The sequence below is a fragment of the Poromitra crassiceps genome (assembly GCF_964638095.1).
Source record: "Poromitra crassiceps genome assembly, chromosome: 2".
NCBI classification, from domain to species: domain Eukaryota; kingdom Metazoa; phylum Chordata; class Actinopteri; order Beryciformes; family Melamphaidae; genus Poromitra; species Poromitra crassiceps.
The window spans coordinates 54490126-54507444 of NC_139624.1; the positions used below are offsets into that span (position 1 = coordinate 54490126).

Below are 17319 nucleotides of genomic sequence, written 5' to 3' on the forward strand. Positions count from 1 at the left end.
ACGAAACACGTTCGATATTTGAATATTTGTCTTCAGTTCTGCTCCTTCGAGCCCGTAAGCTTGTGGCATACTCTTCGCGCCCAGCCAAGCGCATAGGGCGCACGGCGATTATGACGTCATCGCACGGGGCGTGTCGGGGGCGAGGCCTGAGCGCAGCGCCGCGCGTCCATGGAGATTTTTCTATCAGCGCGTCGGGTTTTACTGCCTGTGCCTGTGAGATCTCCGTGGTAGGCTATCAGTGGATATCTGCTGTGATTGAGTCCTCACCGTCGTAAAGTTGCCTTTGAAGCATGGCGTTCGATTATAACGAACTAGTTGTGTGGCTTAGCCTTCCCAAATGTTGAGGGTCGTTTTTTATAATTTAATACATAGAATTGGGAACATTACATTCAATTTCATTCAGACTGCCTGGAGCCTGGAGCTGCGCACTGAGTATGTTCTGTTTTGGCCAGCGCAGAGTGCGCACGCCCTCCTCGGAGCCCCGCCTCCAGCGCGTGCACGAAGAGTATAGACCAGAACTGCGTCGCGTCTTCAAGCGCCCAGCTCCAAGGCCGCGCCCCTTTTTAGGGGAAACCCACCATAGTAAACGACGGTACAAGAAGCCGAAACCACTTCAAACAAACTATTTAAAACGGTTTAATTTGATAGAGATATGCCGAAGAGTTGCTGTGTTGTTATAGTTTCACTAACAATAAAAAAAACAAAAAACTGGTCTGCGATAGGGTAGGCGTGACACCGTCAATGTGGACAATGCATGTAACCTGGTGGAAACTGGATACAGCGTTCATATAAGGCAAGTACCTCGTGTCGATGTATCTTGCGCATTCTATGGCCGGCCGAGTTGAAATATATTGTCATGTCATGGTGTCTTTGGGTCATTTATAAAGGAAATTAATTCTGTTATTTTTCTATAGATGTTTTGGGTACTGCTATTTTACATTGAAGTCAACGCGAGTGGCTTGTGTTATCCCCTAAAAAGGGGCGCGGCCTTCAAGTTTTGCAAATTACCCGGATGTGCTGTTCTGGCCTATGCCAGAAGCTTAAGCCCCAGCTTTAAGTAGGGTCGTTGACGGGTCGTTGACAGTAGTGAGAAAAGTAAACGTAGCATTGTTGACAGTGAATGGCCCCCATTCACTCCAATTAAATTAAAAAATGTCTTGCAAAGAGGGCAGCATGCAATCAGCAGAGAATGGTGTATTTGTAAGCTGAATAAGCAGCATTAATATTCATGTGAAGGGGAAATAATCAGTAGAGCTCAGTGATCTTAGTTAAGTGAGATTTCTAAGAGATTTTTATGTGGCTATAATGGTAGGCTATAATGAGTGACGCATTCGGAAATAATATCCTCTAGGGCAGTGATACTCAACTTGCGGCCCGGGGGCCAGATGCGGCCCACGATAGGGTGCAGAGTGGCCTCCCGACAATTTTCTAATTCACAATGAAAACTAAGGTTAAATCAAATTTGACTGAGCTACAGCTAAATTGTCAAATATGGCTGTCTGCTCGCCACCCAGGCACTTACAGTATATGTATTAACTATGCAAAAAAAAAAATGACTAAACTCCGGCTGACACCCCAAAATCCTACAATCTGCTACAGAAAAATGTATATTAATGTTTATTGACTGGCCCCTTGCCTCCTGTCATTTTGCAAAAGTGGCCCCCAGGCAAAGCAAGTTGAGTATCCGTGCTCTAGGGTCACGCCACATCCGGGAACCCCCATCCTGTGTAAGTAGGGTTCCCAGAGTAAAACCTGGCTATTTCCACAACTGCTTATGGATGAGCATCATCTGCTGCATGCCATCGAGAACCGTTGGTCGGATCGACTTCAAACTTTGGGAGTGTGCCCTATTGTGCAGTGCAGTGCCCTGTTTTTGTGCAATTCGGCATAGCGCCACCTACTGGCAAGATAAAAAATGCTGTTTATCTCAAGAACCGTTCGTCCGATCGACTTCCACTTTGGGGAGTGCGCTTAGGGGGACTCAACGGAGTGCAGTGAGCTGAATTCTGTGCAATTTGGCATAGTGTCACCTACTGGCAACACAAAAAGCGGTTTATCTCGATAGCCATTCATCTGATCGACTTCAAACTTGGTAAGTGTGCTGCTGGGAACCTGACAGAGCAGTGCAGAATGTTGTGCAATTCGGCACAGCGCCACCTATTGGCCACACAAAAAGTGGTTTATCTCGAGAACCGTTCATCCGATTGACTTCAAACTTGGGGAGTGTGCTCCTAGGACTGAATTTCTTGCAAATTGCACTGAATTTGCACTGAATTTCTTGCAAATCTTGCAATTTCCCACGCCACCTACTGGCAACACAAAAAGCAGTTTATCTCGAGAAACATTTGTTCGATTTACTTCAAACTTGGGGAGTGCGCTGCTCGGACCCCGATGGAGTGCGGTGCCGCATTTCATGCAATTTGGACTTATTCCAGGACTGTCTGTATGTCTGTCCTTCGTGTATCTTGAGAACCGTTTGTCGGATCGACTTAGGGCTTAGGGGGACCTGACAGAGTGCAGTGTGTCTGCCGGGGGGAAGCGCCCACGGGGTGGTGCATGGAAGAACGGCACTGCACTAGTAGCCTAATAATAATAATAATAGGTGTATGAACAAAAGCGTCTATTTTTGAATATGTGTGGAAGGACAGTAGGCTATGTACAGTATACATGAATGTATATATGGCATATATACATTCATGTATACTGTAGGCCTACATAGCCTACTGTGAATACACACATATTCAAAAATAGACGACTTAAGTGCGACTCGAGTCCGAGTCGCAGACTCGAGTCCCCATCTCTGATATATGCATAAATAAACTAGCTACGTATAAATAAGCTGTAGGCTATACATAGGCCTATGTAAACAATCAGGTATTGCACAGTATTTACCAGTTATTTACCGTTCAATGTGAAAGAAGCTTTGGGTCAGATATTGCACAGATATTACTCAGTAAAACGTATTTCAAGTTGTGTGTGTAGTTTGCATTTTTTTCCACAGTAAACATATATAAGCAGAGGGGGGATTACACAGTGGTAGATGCTACAGGTTATTGAATGTTCAAGTATGCAAGGTGTTCAATGTGATCAGAGTGATCCCAGTCTTTAGAAAAGTGTTCAAGTGAAAGGTTTTAAATGTTGAGTGATGGCCTGTGGGTAGATTTTTTTTTGTGTCTGGTAGTTTTGGCGTTTTGGCTCTGTAGCACCTACCAGAGGGGAGGAGTTGGAACAGATCATGTCCAGGGTGAGATGGGTCTGTGATGATCTTTCCTGCCCGTTTTTTTCACTCTGCTCTGGACGACTACCTACAGTTCCTGTATGGAGGACAGTTTGGCACATTCTGGAGTCCTGACTGTCCCTTGCAGTCTGTGACTGTGAAAAAATTTATTAGGAGGACTATTTTGTTTATACAGTATAGGCATCACTCTCCCTGTTGTTGTTGGCACCATGGTTGGCACCCCAAGTCACATTATAAACTAGAACGACTGCACCGCGGGTATATGCCTCCGCCAACAAGTGAGCAGTCGACATCCATGTCTGTCCAGACTTTGACGTTTGAGCCAAATGTGGAGAAATTCCGTCAAGGTGTTACTGAGATATGGCATTACCGAGCTTGAAGATGGCGTTCATGAGGTCACGGTGACCTTGACCTTTGACCATCAAAATTTAATCAGTTCATCCTTGAGTCCAAGTGGATGTTTGAGGCAAATTAGATGAAATTCCGGTCAAGGTGTTCCTGAGATATCACATTAACGAGCATGAAACGAGTGGTCGTGAGTTCACAGTAACCTTGAACTTTGACCACCAAAATCTAATCAGTTCATCCTTGAGTCCAAGTGGACGTTTGAGGCAAATTTGAAGAAATTCCGTCAAGGTGTTCTCGAGATATCGTGTTAACAAGCTTGAAAATGGCATTTGTGAGGTCACAGTGACCTTAACCTTTGTCCTTTGTCCACCAAAATCTAATAAGTATATCCTTGAGTCCAAGTCGACATTTGAGCCAAATTGGAATGAATTCTGTCAAGGCGTTTCTGAGATATCACGTTAAAGAGCTTGGAAATGGGGTTCGTGAGGTCACAGTGACCTTGAACTTTGAGCTTTAACGACCCAAATCTAATCAGTTCATCCTTGAATCCAAGTCGATGTTTGAGGCAAATTTGATTAAATTCCGTCAAAGCGTTCCTCAGATATCACGTTAACCAGGGGTGCCCAATACGTCGATCGCGATTGACCGGTCAAGTGTGGTCGATCGCATGGCATTGAGGGGATTTTTTTTTTTTTTTTTTTTTTTTTACTGTTTTTCCACTGTTTCCACTGTTTTTCCACTGTTTTTCCACTGTTTCCACTGTTTTTCCACTGTTCCACTGTTTTCCACTGTATACTCAGTGTATATATATATAAATAAATATGTTTGGTAGATCACTTTGACTTGGTCATTTTAAAAGTAGCTCCCAAGCTGAAAAAGTGTGGGCACCCCTGACGTTAACGAACATCGGATGGACGGATGGACGGACGGACGGACGTACGTACGTACGGACGACAACCCAAATCCATAATGCCTCCATAAAGGCCTAAACATGGTCGTCCGTCAGAGCCTCGCCCCGCCCTCCCCGTGTGACGGCGGGTGGAGCGCCGTCCTACGGGGAGGGGCCGCCGTCGGCTGACGGGGGCTGCTCCAAAATGTGACTTCACGGCGACGATACGTGCGTGACGACAGCTGCAGGAGAGTTGTGATTGGCCGTTGCCCTGGCTCTTCGTCGTAAAGTCGCCTTTCAAAGCATGATGTTAGATTATAACAACTAGTTGTGTGGCTTAGCCTTCCCAAATGTTGAGGGTCGTTTTTTAGAATTTAATACATAGAATTGGGAACGTTACATTCAATTTCATTCAGACTGCCTGGCACACAATCTCCGCCATTTTCACACGGAGCTTCCGCGGGGGGGGGGCGTAGTGGCGTCCGAGCATGTGGGGCTCGCTGGCGCCGCCAGACGGAGAGACGGCCCCAATTCGAGGCGGACGGACGACCATGTTTAGGCCTTTAGGCCTGGCTATCGCCGGCTGCTCGAAAATGTGACTTCACGGCGACGATACGTGCGTGACGACAGCTGCAGGAGAGTTGTGATTGGCCGTTGCCCTGGCTCTTCGTCGTAAAGTCGCCTTTCAAAGCATGATGTTAGATTATAACAACTAGTTGTGTGGCTTAGCCTTCCCAAATGTTGAGGGTCGTTTTTTATAATTTAATACATAGAATTGGGAACGTTACATTCAATTTCATTCAGACTGCCTGGCACACAATCTCCGCCATTTTCACACGGAGCTTCCGCGGGGGGGGGGGGAGGGGGGCGTAGTGGCGTCCGAGCATGTAGGGCTAGCTGGCGCCGCCAGACGGCGAGACGGCTCCAATTCGAGGTGGACGGACGACCATGTTTAGGCCTAACAAGAACAGTGTTAGGGGTAACTCATTACAAAAGTAACATCTTACATGTAATATATTACTTTTAGCAGTAACTCAGTAATATAACTTATTACAATAGGAGTTCAGTAATATTATACCAGATACTTTGTCAAGTAACACAAGTTTTTTTTATATCAAAGCACGTGAAGATACAATCATTTCCTAATCAAATTGTATGTTTTTATGCAAATAACTATTATAGATGACAATAACAAAGGAAAAGGATAGCAATTCAAATTTTGGCCGGTTTACACTGACTTCAAGACGGTTGAAATTATTTTTCGGATGGTTCTGGGGCCGCAATGTCATTCTGCTACTGCTGTTATTTTTGGTGAAAGTAATGCAAAAATAGTGTAATAAGTAACAAGTTACTCTACACAGACAGTAATATTGTAAAGTAACTTATTACTTTCAAATGAAAGTAACTAGTAATATGTAGTATATTAAACTAGTAACTTGCCCAACACTGAACAAGAATCATTTAAAGGAGAATTTATTTATTTATTTTACAAACTGGACCTTATTTTTAGCTTAGTTTATGTTAAGCTAGTTACCAAGAACAGAACATACATTTACATACCGTATTGAGCTAGAACAGGCTGGGTAACGGCCTGGAGACCGCCAGGCCGATCATGGTTAGGGCATGTGGCAATCGTGCAAAAAGCGTATTTTCTGCCACACACACTGGATCATATCTTTATCTCATACACACACACACACACAGACACACAGACACACACACATGCACACGCACACGCACACACACACACACACACACACACACACACACACACACACACACACACACACACACATATATATATATGAGAGAGATTTAAGGGTTTAGGGTGTCCTTCATACGATGACGTTGATTAATTGAATTATGATTTATGATGATGATTTAAAATGTATTATTATTTTCTGCCACACACCGGATCATATCCTTATTATCTGACACAAATTCAGCTTGAAAGCGAGGGGGGGGGGGGTAGAAAGAGAGATGCTATTTTAGAAATAGAAGGTTCAAAATTGTCTCGTATTTCTCTCCATACTTAGACCTCCCCACTGCAAATATAGAACTCTTCATTACCCAAACAGAAGCCACATGTGAACTAGTTCTGTACCCCTAACAGAAATATATATGATGTACAGTTGCATAATACACACTTTCATATTAGTATCCCCAAATGGTTATATTTGATTCATATTTTGAGGCACTCGGAAGTGTTCACAAATTACAAACTAGAGACCATCTTGATGGGATCACTCCAGCCGCGATGCCCGCGACTTAAAACAAATGTGGGCCAGGGGCGTGAAGTGGGGGGGCCAATGTGGGGGAGCCGGCCCCCTTGCTCGGATCACACCCATTTCTCAGCTCGAATTTTGATGTCAATTACACACACCTGTAAAGTTTCATGACTGAATCTTGCACGGTTTTGACAACAACATCTGCAGACAGACAGACAGACAGACAGACAGACAGACATATAAACACCTGGTAAAGTACTCAAAACCACTTCTGTAGTTACTGCTACAATAGTGTTAACAGTACCGCATTTTCCCTTGATGACACACACACACACACACGCTCGCTCACTCACTCACTCACTCACTCGCTCACAAGGTGAAAACAATACCAGCCGCTTTCTTGTAATTGACACATAAACACACCACAAGATACTGTGAATAAATGGTAAACAAAACAATCAAGAGGCATCAAAATAAGGTGATTATAAAACAATAGCCTACTTCCTGGAAGAGGATTTTGTTTGCTTTCAATTGAACACTTATTCAGTCACAGACAGTGTTGTAGTGAAGTCACTATATCTCGAGTCCAAGTCGAGTCTCAAGTCCCCAGTGTTCGAGTCCGAGTCCAAGTCACCAAAGAAGAGTCAAAGTCCAGTCTCCAATATCCGAGTCCGAAGTTATTGACATGAGCGTGAATCCACATGTAGGTGGAACACACGTGCCTGCCCATAACGTCATGGTATCAATATAGCTATCAATATCTATCTTGTGCCAAATTATTAGGGCCTGTTAAAAAAAGAGAGAGAAAAAACAAGTCTTTATCAATTAACAAGTCCGAGTTTTCGTCTCCGACTTCCGAGTCCGAATGCATGAATGCCCAAGTCCAAGTCATCAGTGTCCAAGTCCAAGTCGAGTCACGAGTCGTGAAAATGTGTCCAGGACTCGGACACGACTACAACACTGTGTGCACACGGCCCAAAGTATGACCTATGACCTGCTGCTCCAACACTCGCGTTCTAGCTCCCTTCGATAGCTCAGTTGGTAGAGCGGAGGACTGTAGCGTGAATAACAATGATCCTTAGGTCGCTGGTTCAAATCCGGCTCGCAACGACTGCCAGTATCTATGAACTCTCACCCAATGTCTTGCGAGACTAAGGAAAACTAAGAGGAATCAACTAAGTATAAGTAAGTTTATAAAATAGCCAACAGTACTGCCATGAAGGCCATTTTGTTTGCTTTCAATCGAACATTTATTCATGAAAGGCAGCACCAATATAGATATTTTATTGAAAGGAAGAGTAAAATCAAAAGTAAAATAGTGAATTTCTCATTTAGAGAGCCCTCCTTACTGCAAAGCTAAAACGAGACACAGCTCTTCACTCGTGTATACGACATACGCCTCGATACATCGGCCTAAGTGTATAACCACACTCAAGTAAGCCAGTGATGGAACCATTCACAGCACTGAGGTGCACCCATTTCCTCAGTTGAAGTAGTCTGGCTGCACCTCAGAGTTTATTTCACATCTCGGTCAATTTGGTCTCTATAATAATATATGGCTTTCTGCCCAACACTGACTAGCACAGATCAGCGCTATAGCTTTCTCCCATGACATTCACACCTTGCCTTCATACGTTTAGCTTCTACCAGTTCAGGCAGTCCTATAGTCTGAGAGGCGCTTGGTCAAAGAGTAGGACTACTGAGGCTACCAGAAAAGGTGGTCACCTAAACATACAGACCAAACCAAGGGAGGCAGTATTGGGTGGGGTCAAACCTTCAAAGTCATGGAATGGAGCCATGCAGAGACGGTAGGCTACTTTGTCGCCGTGGTAACAGCGGGAACCCAGGAGTAGAGGTCGTTTGCCTTTGTGAAGGCTGACCTCGGTTTAATCTCAAATCCGGGCAGATTAGGTGTATTATATGGGCGAGGCTATAGGGCCCCTTACCACATTAAAGTGACAGTAAACGATAAAATGATTCTGGCGTTTCAACAGTTTCAACTGAAATCTCATAAAGCTCATAAACTGACAGGGAGAGTAGTTTCCCTTTGTTTCTGATTCCAAATGAACATTAAAATGGAAAGAATGAAATGAAATGAACATTAGGTACGTTTCTTGCAAAACGTTTCATACAAAAAAACTCTTGACATATGTGAGTTAGCATCCAGCTGCAGAAACACTCTCTCTGGCAAAAACAAAAACAACACCATAATGCCTTAATACTTAGTGTATTAAAAATGTGGATGATCACTGATCATCACTCATAACATGTTGCTATTTCAGTCATCGCAGGGGGGGAAACAAGTGATAGCCAAGTATACATACATACAACACATACCGGTGTTGGTGTGTGAAAGGTTTGATGATATGCTGCAGATATGATGTCAGTGGTCCAACCCCAAAATGTAATGTGGGATATCTATTCAATATTTAAACAGCTGAAATAAACAAGGTGCAGTAAGGTTCGGCACTGAATACAATCAATCTGGTTGAAAATCCCCCTGCATATACATACTGAGTTATTAACGTATAAAAGATTATTAAACTCTCTATTTTGTGGTCTATATACACCAACTGCCTATCCATAATTCTATCTTCATATCCTTTACGGTGCTCTTGGATTTAACCCATTTTTTCTCTACTAGTCTGATGCAGGTTTCCTACAGTATTTCACAGAGGCCCTTCTTATTAGCAGCTGTGTGCTATGTCTGTCAGTACTCAGTCAGTCATCATGCATAGTTCAGCTCGTTGCAATCCTTCTCGCTCACCCCCAACCCCAATTCTTTTTTTTTTTTTTTTTTTTGCTGTTACACTTTCATAGAAACAGCCACAAGCTCTGGCTCTAAAACTCTCCAAGTCGCTCCAGTAGAAGGTGGTCCAGAACATCATGCGGTTTGATTTTCTCGGGGTCTTCGGCTCCTTGTGCGTCTGTCAGTGAAATGTGGGAAAAGAGGGAGCAGTTGTCCATCGGACAGGCGGGGTAGAAAAAAGGTGGGTGGTCCTTTTTATCCCCCTGCACCGCACTGGACCCCGTCATAACGCACAGGAAGTCATTACGGGTCGGCGGCAGCACCTCACTTCCAGGTCGCTGCGGCGGGGCGGAGGCCTGCGCCCCCTTTGGCGCCCTTTGACCCCAGCGACTGGCCCGAGCGGCTCCGCAGGTCGCGCTCGGCGTTCTCGCTCAGTGCCTGCTCCTCATCGTACCTGGCGACACACAGCAGAGGAAAATCATAGTCAGGGAGAGACAGTGAGGGAGAGTGATAGTAAGCAGAGAGAGAGAGCAAGAGAGAGAGAGCAAGCGAGAGCAAGGGAATTCCCATTAATCCCTTGCGTTGCTTTCACATGGATTTGCTGTATAAACAGTTTTTGCATGACCCGTACCGCCTCGTTAAGAACACACACTATTCTTCACCCTATTGTCAGAGGACTACTTATTATCACAGGACCAATGTGTGCACACGACCCAAAGCATGACCCATGAGCCACTGCTCTGTCACTGATCAACCAGCTCCCTTCGATAGCTCAGTTGGTAGAGCGGAGGACTGTAGTGTGAATAACAGTGATCCTTAGGTCGCTGGTTCAAATCCGGCTCGAAGGAACTGTTTTTAAAAGCATGACTACTAATATGTATGCTATAATAAGAAGTAACGCTCATTTCAAGGGTGGAGACTCTGGACACAATATGCAATGGCATTGGGGTGACCAATTGTGACCAAACTCATGCCAAAATTCGCACTCCACACTCCCCAGCAGCACAGCCCCAATTTGTACTTTAATGCAGTATTGTACTTTTTTGCAGTATACTGTGTTCACTGTTTACTGTCTTACTATTGTTGCCCTACTATTCTTTTTTTATTGCCTTGTTATTATAATTTCTGACTTAATTTTATTATTAATAATATACTGCTATGTGGAGGAGCCAAAATACGAGAATTTTACTCTCGTGTAATTGTATATTGAGACGTAACAATAAAGAACCTTGAACCTTGAAGTCCATCGGATGAATGGTTCTCGAGATACATGAAAGCCATGTTCTGATTGGTTGAATTGCATAAAATTCGACAATGCACTTTCTTGGGTCCCCAGCAGCACACCTGCCAAGTTCGAAGTCAATGGGACGAACAGTTCTCAAGATAACCCATTTTTTGTGTTGCCAGTAGGTGGAGCTATGGCTATGCCCGTGTCCCATTTGCACGGAATTTGGCACTGCACTCTGTTGGGTCCCCAGCAGCACACTCCCCCAAACTTGAAGTCGATCGGATGAACAGTTCTTGAGATAACACATTTTTTTGTGTTGCCAGTAGGTGGCGCTATGACTATGCATGTGTCCGAATTGCACAGAATTTGGCACTGCACTTTGTCGGGTCCCCAGCAGCACACTCCCCAAATTTGAAGTGGATCGGATGAATGGTTCTCGAGATTAAATACTTTTTGTGTTACCAGTAGGTGCCGCTATGAGTATGCACCTGTCTGAAATTGGGCACCACACTCTGTCTGATTCCTGGCAGCGGACTACCCAAGGTTGAAATCGATTGGATGAACGGTTCTCGAGATAAACTGCTTTTTGTAGGTGGCGCTATGACTATGGGTTCCTGGCAGCGCACTCCCCAAGGTTGAAGTCGATTGGATGAACGGTTCTGGAGATAAACCATATTTGGTGTTGGCAGTAGGTGGCGCTACAGGCCACCTAGGCTTCCTGTACAGCGCGGTGCCTTTTAAAAACATACATTGCGTCGCTTTTATTTTGAATGTTAAATGTCAAAATTCTTATATATTTACTAGCGTTCGGGACCAGAACTCTTATATTCGCTGGTACAACAACAGAGCGGCACTGCGGGGAGGCGGAAGTCCTGGGCGGAAGATTCACGCTGTACAGGAAGCCTAAAAAAAAGGTATGGCGCTCCCAGAGTCTATTTACGTGCTGAAATAGATTCTGGGTTCTCAGATTGGTGGCACTATGACTATGCGCATGTCCAAAATTGGGCACCGCACTCCGTCAGGTTCCCAGCAGCGCACTTCCAAAGTTCAAAGTCGATCGAATGAACGGTTCTCGAGATAAACCTTTTTTTGTGTTGGCAGTGGATGGCGTTATGACTTAACCTGACGCTGCCAGATGGACGGTATAGCTCCACATAGTTTCACTAAACCAGTCGATCTGGAAATGCAGTAACCAGACCCGCTGACGGAGGCGGGCACTTTTTCCAAGCTACTTGGCAGGTGATTGGATGACCCATCTGTCTATCACCGCTGGTGGGTGTTAACTTCAACCAATCAGATCGCCGAAGGTGCCTGTGCCTGATGGTATGCCTGTGCCTCCGTGGTATTCATTGATTGAGTCCGCACGGTCGTAAAGTCACCTTCGAAGCATTTAGTTAGATTATAACGAACTAGTTGTGTGGCTTAGCCTTCCCAAATGTTGAGGGTCGTTTTTTAGAATTTAATACATAGAATTGGGAACGTTACATTCAATTTCATTCAGACTGCCTGTCACTTCCGCGGCGGCAGCCATGTTGACGAGTGAAAAGAACTACAAAGACCATGTACCCACTACTTGCCCAGACGAGCCTGAGCCCGCCTACGGCTGCCGCTGATTGGTCGGGCCGGCATGGTTCGACCAATCATCTTAACTGCCTGTGCATGACAAGATGGATACGTCGAGAGAATCTATTTTGATCTCGCGAGGTTATCCATCTTGCAAGCAAGGTTAGTTATGACTATGCACGTGTCCGAAATTGGGCACCACACTCCATCAGGTTCCCGGCAGCGCACTCCCCAAGTTGATCGGATGCACAGTTCCCGAGGTAAAGCGTTTTTCACAGAGGGCCACTTTTTCTCACAGGACCCGTGTGCACACGGCCCAAAGCATGCCCCATGAGTCACTGCTCTGTCAAAGACTTACCAGCTTCCTTCGATAGCTCAGTTGGTATAGTAGCGCGGAGGACTGTAGTGTGAATAAAAGTGATCCTTAGGTCGCTGGTTCAAATCCGGCTCGAAGGAGCTGCTTTTAAAAGCATGACTGCTACTAGTATGTATCTAAGAACTGGAAATGACAGCTATTAAGGGTGAAGGCAGTGAGAGAGAGTGCTGCGAGGCAGGCAGGAGTGTTATTTCCGAAGTATCCTAGAATCTGATCTAGAAATGAGCAGGCAGGAGTGTTATTTCCAAAGTATCCTAGAATCTGATCTAGAAATGAGCAAGCACTGATTTCAAGGGTGGAGACTCTGGAGACAATGCGCCAGGGGCAATTCTTTTTGGGGTGGTGTGTGACCAAACTCATTCCGAAATTTGGCACTGACTGCATTCTGTTGGGTCCCCAGCAGTGCACCCCTCAAGTTTGAAATCGATCGGATGATTCTTGAGATATGTGAATGCCATGTTCCTGAGATAACCCATTTTTTGTGTTGCCAGTAGATGGTGCTATGACTATGCACGTGTCCGAATTGCACGGAATTTGGCACTGCACTCTGTCGGGTCACACTGTCGGGTTCTCGGCAGCGCACTCCCCAAGGTTGAAGTTGATCGGATGAACGGTTCTCGAGATAAACCGCTTTTAGGGTTGCCAGTAGGTGGTGCTATGAGTATCCACGTATCAGAAAGTGGGCACCGTACTCCATCGGGTTCCCAGCAGAGCACTCCCAAAGTTCAAGTCGAACTTGTTATCAATTGTTATCACAGGATGCCTGTGTGCACATTGCCAAAAGCATGACCCATGAGCACAGATTTACCAGCTCCCTTTGATATAGCGGAGGACTATAGTGTGAATGAGGTAGCTGGTTCAAATCCGGCTTGAAGGAACTGCTTTTAAAAGCATGACTGCTAGTATGTATCCTAGAATTTTTTGTGTACCCAGTAGGTGGCGCTAAGACTATGCACTCCGTCTGATTCCGGGCAGCACACTCCCCAAGATTGCGGGTGACCTAACGGAGCCGGATTTTTGATTTAGATAATTAGGGCTGACTAAATGCGCAAAAATAGCTAATTAGTACTCTCTCAAGCCAGTCTATCTCTTCCACAATCTTCGAATGCTCCAGTGACAATCTCATTTCATGCAAGGGAAACTTGGTCAAAATGGAAAGGGAAACTCCGGTGAAAATAATGGACTCTGATTGGACTAATGAATGAGCAGACGTCCCACCTTATCCGCTCATTAGTCCACCCTAGAGATGCGCGGGCTGCAGTTATAACCGCGTGGGCGGATCATAAAAATAAACATTCTGATTGATAGTGGATGGGTTGCGGGTGGGTGAAATGATGTATCATTAATGAGGAACATTAATATTAATTACGTTATCTAGTCTATGAACGTATTTTAAGCTTAATCTTTCATCAGGCACATGTTAGCCGCCTATGGTTAGATACCAATTACCCCCGAAGGACCCAAGTCAGTAGTAAACAAATAGCCACGCAGTAGTAAACAAATAGCCATCTTTCTTACTCCTTATATGGTCAATGATGTCACCAGAACGTCAAACAGGAGTCTCCACTGAAGACACGTTGGAAGTGAAGACACGCTTGTATTATTTTCCCATACAGGGCAATCCAGTCTTGATCTAAACTTAAAGCTATAGCGTTAGCCTAGTATGCTACATGGGTAAGTGCTGGACTGGATTATAATACAGCATTGAAGTTTATTTGGAGTCAACTGCAGCAATCGCACCGACGCCAGCAGAAACAGTAAGTTCATCTACCCAAATCGCTAATTTATAGTGTTGTGAAATGTCGGGTGCACGGCGGGCGCGGATCTATAAATAGTCCAAAAATAATTTGCACGGATTTATGGCGGGCGGATGGTTCATGCATACACGTGGATTAGGGTGGCATAATAGCTCATCTGTGCATCTCTAGTCCACCCGCCAAAAGGCGAGACATCCAGTCCAACCAGAGTCCATTATGTTCACCGGAGTTTCCCTTTCCGTTTTGACCAAGTTTCCCCTGCTTGAAGTACAGACGGGTAGGTGGGAGCATTTGCAGATTGCGGGAGCCAAGGTGTCTGTTTTAAGAGACTAGCTAATTAGTGGCCAACATGAGTCAACATAGGTTCAGCACCATGGAGAGCTCCATTCGTTAGCTACTGATGGAGCACACCTGAGTGGAGGCGAACACCTGATCGGATTTGGAATCAGCCAGGGAAACCCTCTGGGGAGAGAGAAGCTAGATGCCAAATTTGTGAGCGAGGTCTGACTAAATGGCCAGTGATTGTGTGCTCCAATGGGTATCAGAATCAGAACTATCCTATATCCTATTGTGTTCAGCCACAGCTATGCCATTTTACGTGCGATCAGGCTGAATCTTTCAGGAAGTGTAAAGAGCACCCCTGCGGGTGACCTAACGGAGACAGACTTTTTAATTAGGTAATTAGTGCCGCGCTAGTCTGACTGCATTGTGCAGGCTGCTGGTATAAGCTCTGCCATTGGCCGACTATTTCAGTTGGCAGCGGAAGAAAATCCCTTTCCACTCCCTGTAAGCTCTGCCATTGGCTCCGACTGGCTCCGACTGACCGGCTGCAACCATTTATGGATTTCCATTCCGCTCCTTGTATGTCGAATCTGTCGATCTCAAATCCCTCCGCCCGCTGTGAAACAAGTGAACAACAACGCTAGCTTGTTGCTACATGCTGAAAATGGTAAGTTTTGACAAAGATTTGGGATTGTGCAATAAAGCAGGCCTGCTTGGTACTTTTGGTGCATGGTTATAAAGATAACAGAGCCTTTCCCCCTGCTATACCAGAGTGAGAGTAACAGCAGCCAGACTCTACTGTGCTCGTACAGCACAAAACAGAGATAGAGTCTGGCAAGCGAGACTAGGGCCGCGCAGATTAATGGTCTCCACCGTTCTGCATGGAGGCTCCATACACATTTACACTCAATACACTGCACAGGTATTCCACTAGTGATCGTAAAACAAAATATAGATGCAAATTTAATGGTGATTGGTTTAAGTCAAAGTAGAGTCAGACATGACGGAAACATAGTAATAATTACTCAGCACCTATGCTGTTCAGACTCAGCTCTCTCACCAAACTAGCATTAATGGATCTGACAGCAATTCAAGCAACTTTGGGCCAACTAGCTGAAAGGAAGATGGTAAAAAATATGCTTTTTATGCTAAATAGTTTTGTTGAAAAACAACTTGGTCACTAAGGTAACAACTAACGATAAACAAGCATAAGGTAAGCTTGTTTAGACAAGAGCACATGGGTTTGTGCAGACCAGATGTTAGAACCTTTTTGAGAAGCAGTTCCTTCAGACTGGATTTGAGACAATGACCTGAGGATTTCTGCCACTGCCACAACACAGAGGTTGGAGAGGGCGCCGGGAGAGAGAGGGCGACCAGCTGCAGAGCTCCGTAAGATATAGGCTTTTCTTAGAGTAAATTCGTTTTGTTTATAATTTCGTTATAATTTCGTAGCTTCTATTCGCTTTGTAAACACCTATTGTATATATCAGTGTCTTTTATATAGTGTACATAGTAGCGTATTTGCACTTTTGCAAGAAAGAAAGTGCACAGTAGCGCGGATTAGTGGACCATTGTTCTCGACGCAACATGCACAAGATGGAGGACACCGCCAGCCACAACAACAACAGCTGTGGCCGTAGCCACAGCGGTACCGGCTTCGCCAACGCCACCACGCACAGATACAGCAGGGACGCGCTATCCTATATCAGGACCAGGACTGGTTGGCTCCTGACCTCTCTGAATTTCCTGAACTTAAACAACAGCAACGGAAAAGAGGGACGCGAGGAGGATTAATCGTCCGCCTGAGAAGATGCGCAAACAAGCCACCTCTGCCCAGCGTTCTGCTGGCCAATGTTCAGGCACTAGAAAATAAAATGTGCGAACTTAGAGCACGGGCACAATTCCAAACGGACATGGCGAGCTGTAACGTTCTGTGTTTGACTGAAACTTGGCTCTCACCTGAAACAGCGGATCACGCCATCACATTACCTGGATTCAGTGTTTACAGAGGGGACAGAGACGCTGAACGATCCGGTAAGATGAGGGGCGGCGGTGTTTGTCTGATGGTTAACAAAAACTGAAGTGTCAACAACACTAACATCGGGACATATTGCTCAGCAGACTTGGAGTATGTTATGCTTCAGTGCGTACCTCATTACAGTCCAAGGGAATTTACAACAGTGACCCTCGCTGCAGTATACATCCCACCACAGGCAAACACCAATAACGCACTCAAAGAGCTGCACCGCGCGATCAGTGCACAGGAGGCCAAACAGCCTCAAACAAAAAGAGAGAGTGGACAACCTCACCTCCTCCCCACTGACCATCAGCATAGAAGCGCCCCAGGGATGCGTCTCCAGCCCCTTCTGGTACGACCTCTACACCCATGACTGCGTGGCGACTCAAACCTCGAACACCATCGTGAAGTTCGCAGACTACACAGCGGTCGTGGGGCTGATCTCCAGGAGCGACGAGACGGCCTACAGAAAGGAGGTGGAGGCCCTGGAACAATGGTGCCAGGACAACCACCTCTCTCTAAACGTCTCCAAGACCAAGGAGATCATTGTAGACTACAGGAGGGGGGGGGGGGGAACGCACACCCCCCAATCACCATCAATGGCACAGTGATGGAAAAGGTGGACAGCTTCAAGTACCTGGGAG

The 17319-nt window shown here is 45.4% G+C and overlaps 1 protein-coding gene across 1 annotated transcript in view; it reads right to left on the bottom strand.

The window, feature by feature from the left end:
* Positions 1-9588: 9588 nt before the first annotated feature.
* Positions 9589-17319, bottom strand: part of ttll1 (tubulin tyrosine ligase-like family, member 1) — a 39576-nt gene continuing 31845 nt past the window's right edge. Inside the window, exon 9 of the mRNA XM_083654063.1 lies at positions 9589-9906. Within this exon, the coding sequence (XP_083510189.1) occupies positions 9777-9906 (130 nt within the window). The 3' untranslated portion in view covers positions 9589-9776. The remainder of the gene's footprint in view (positions 9907-17319) is intronic.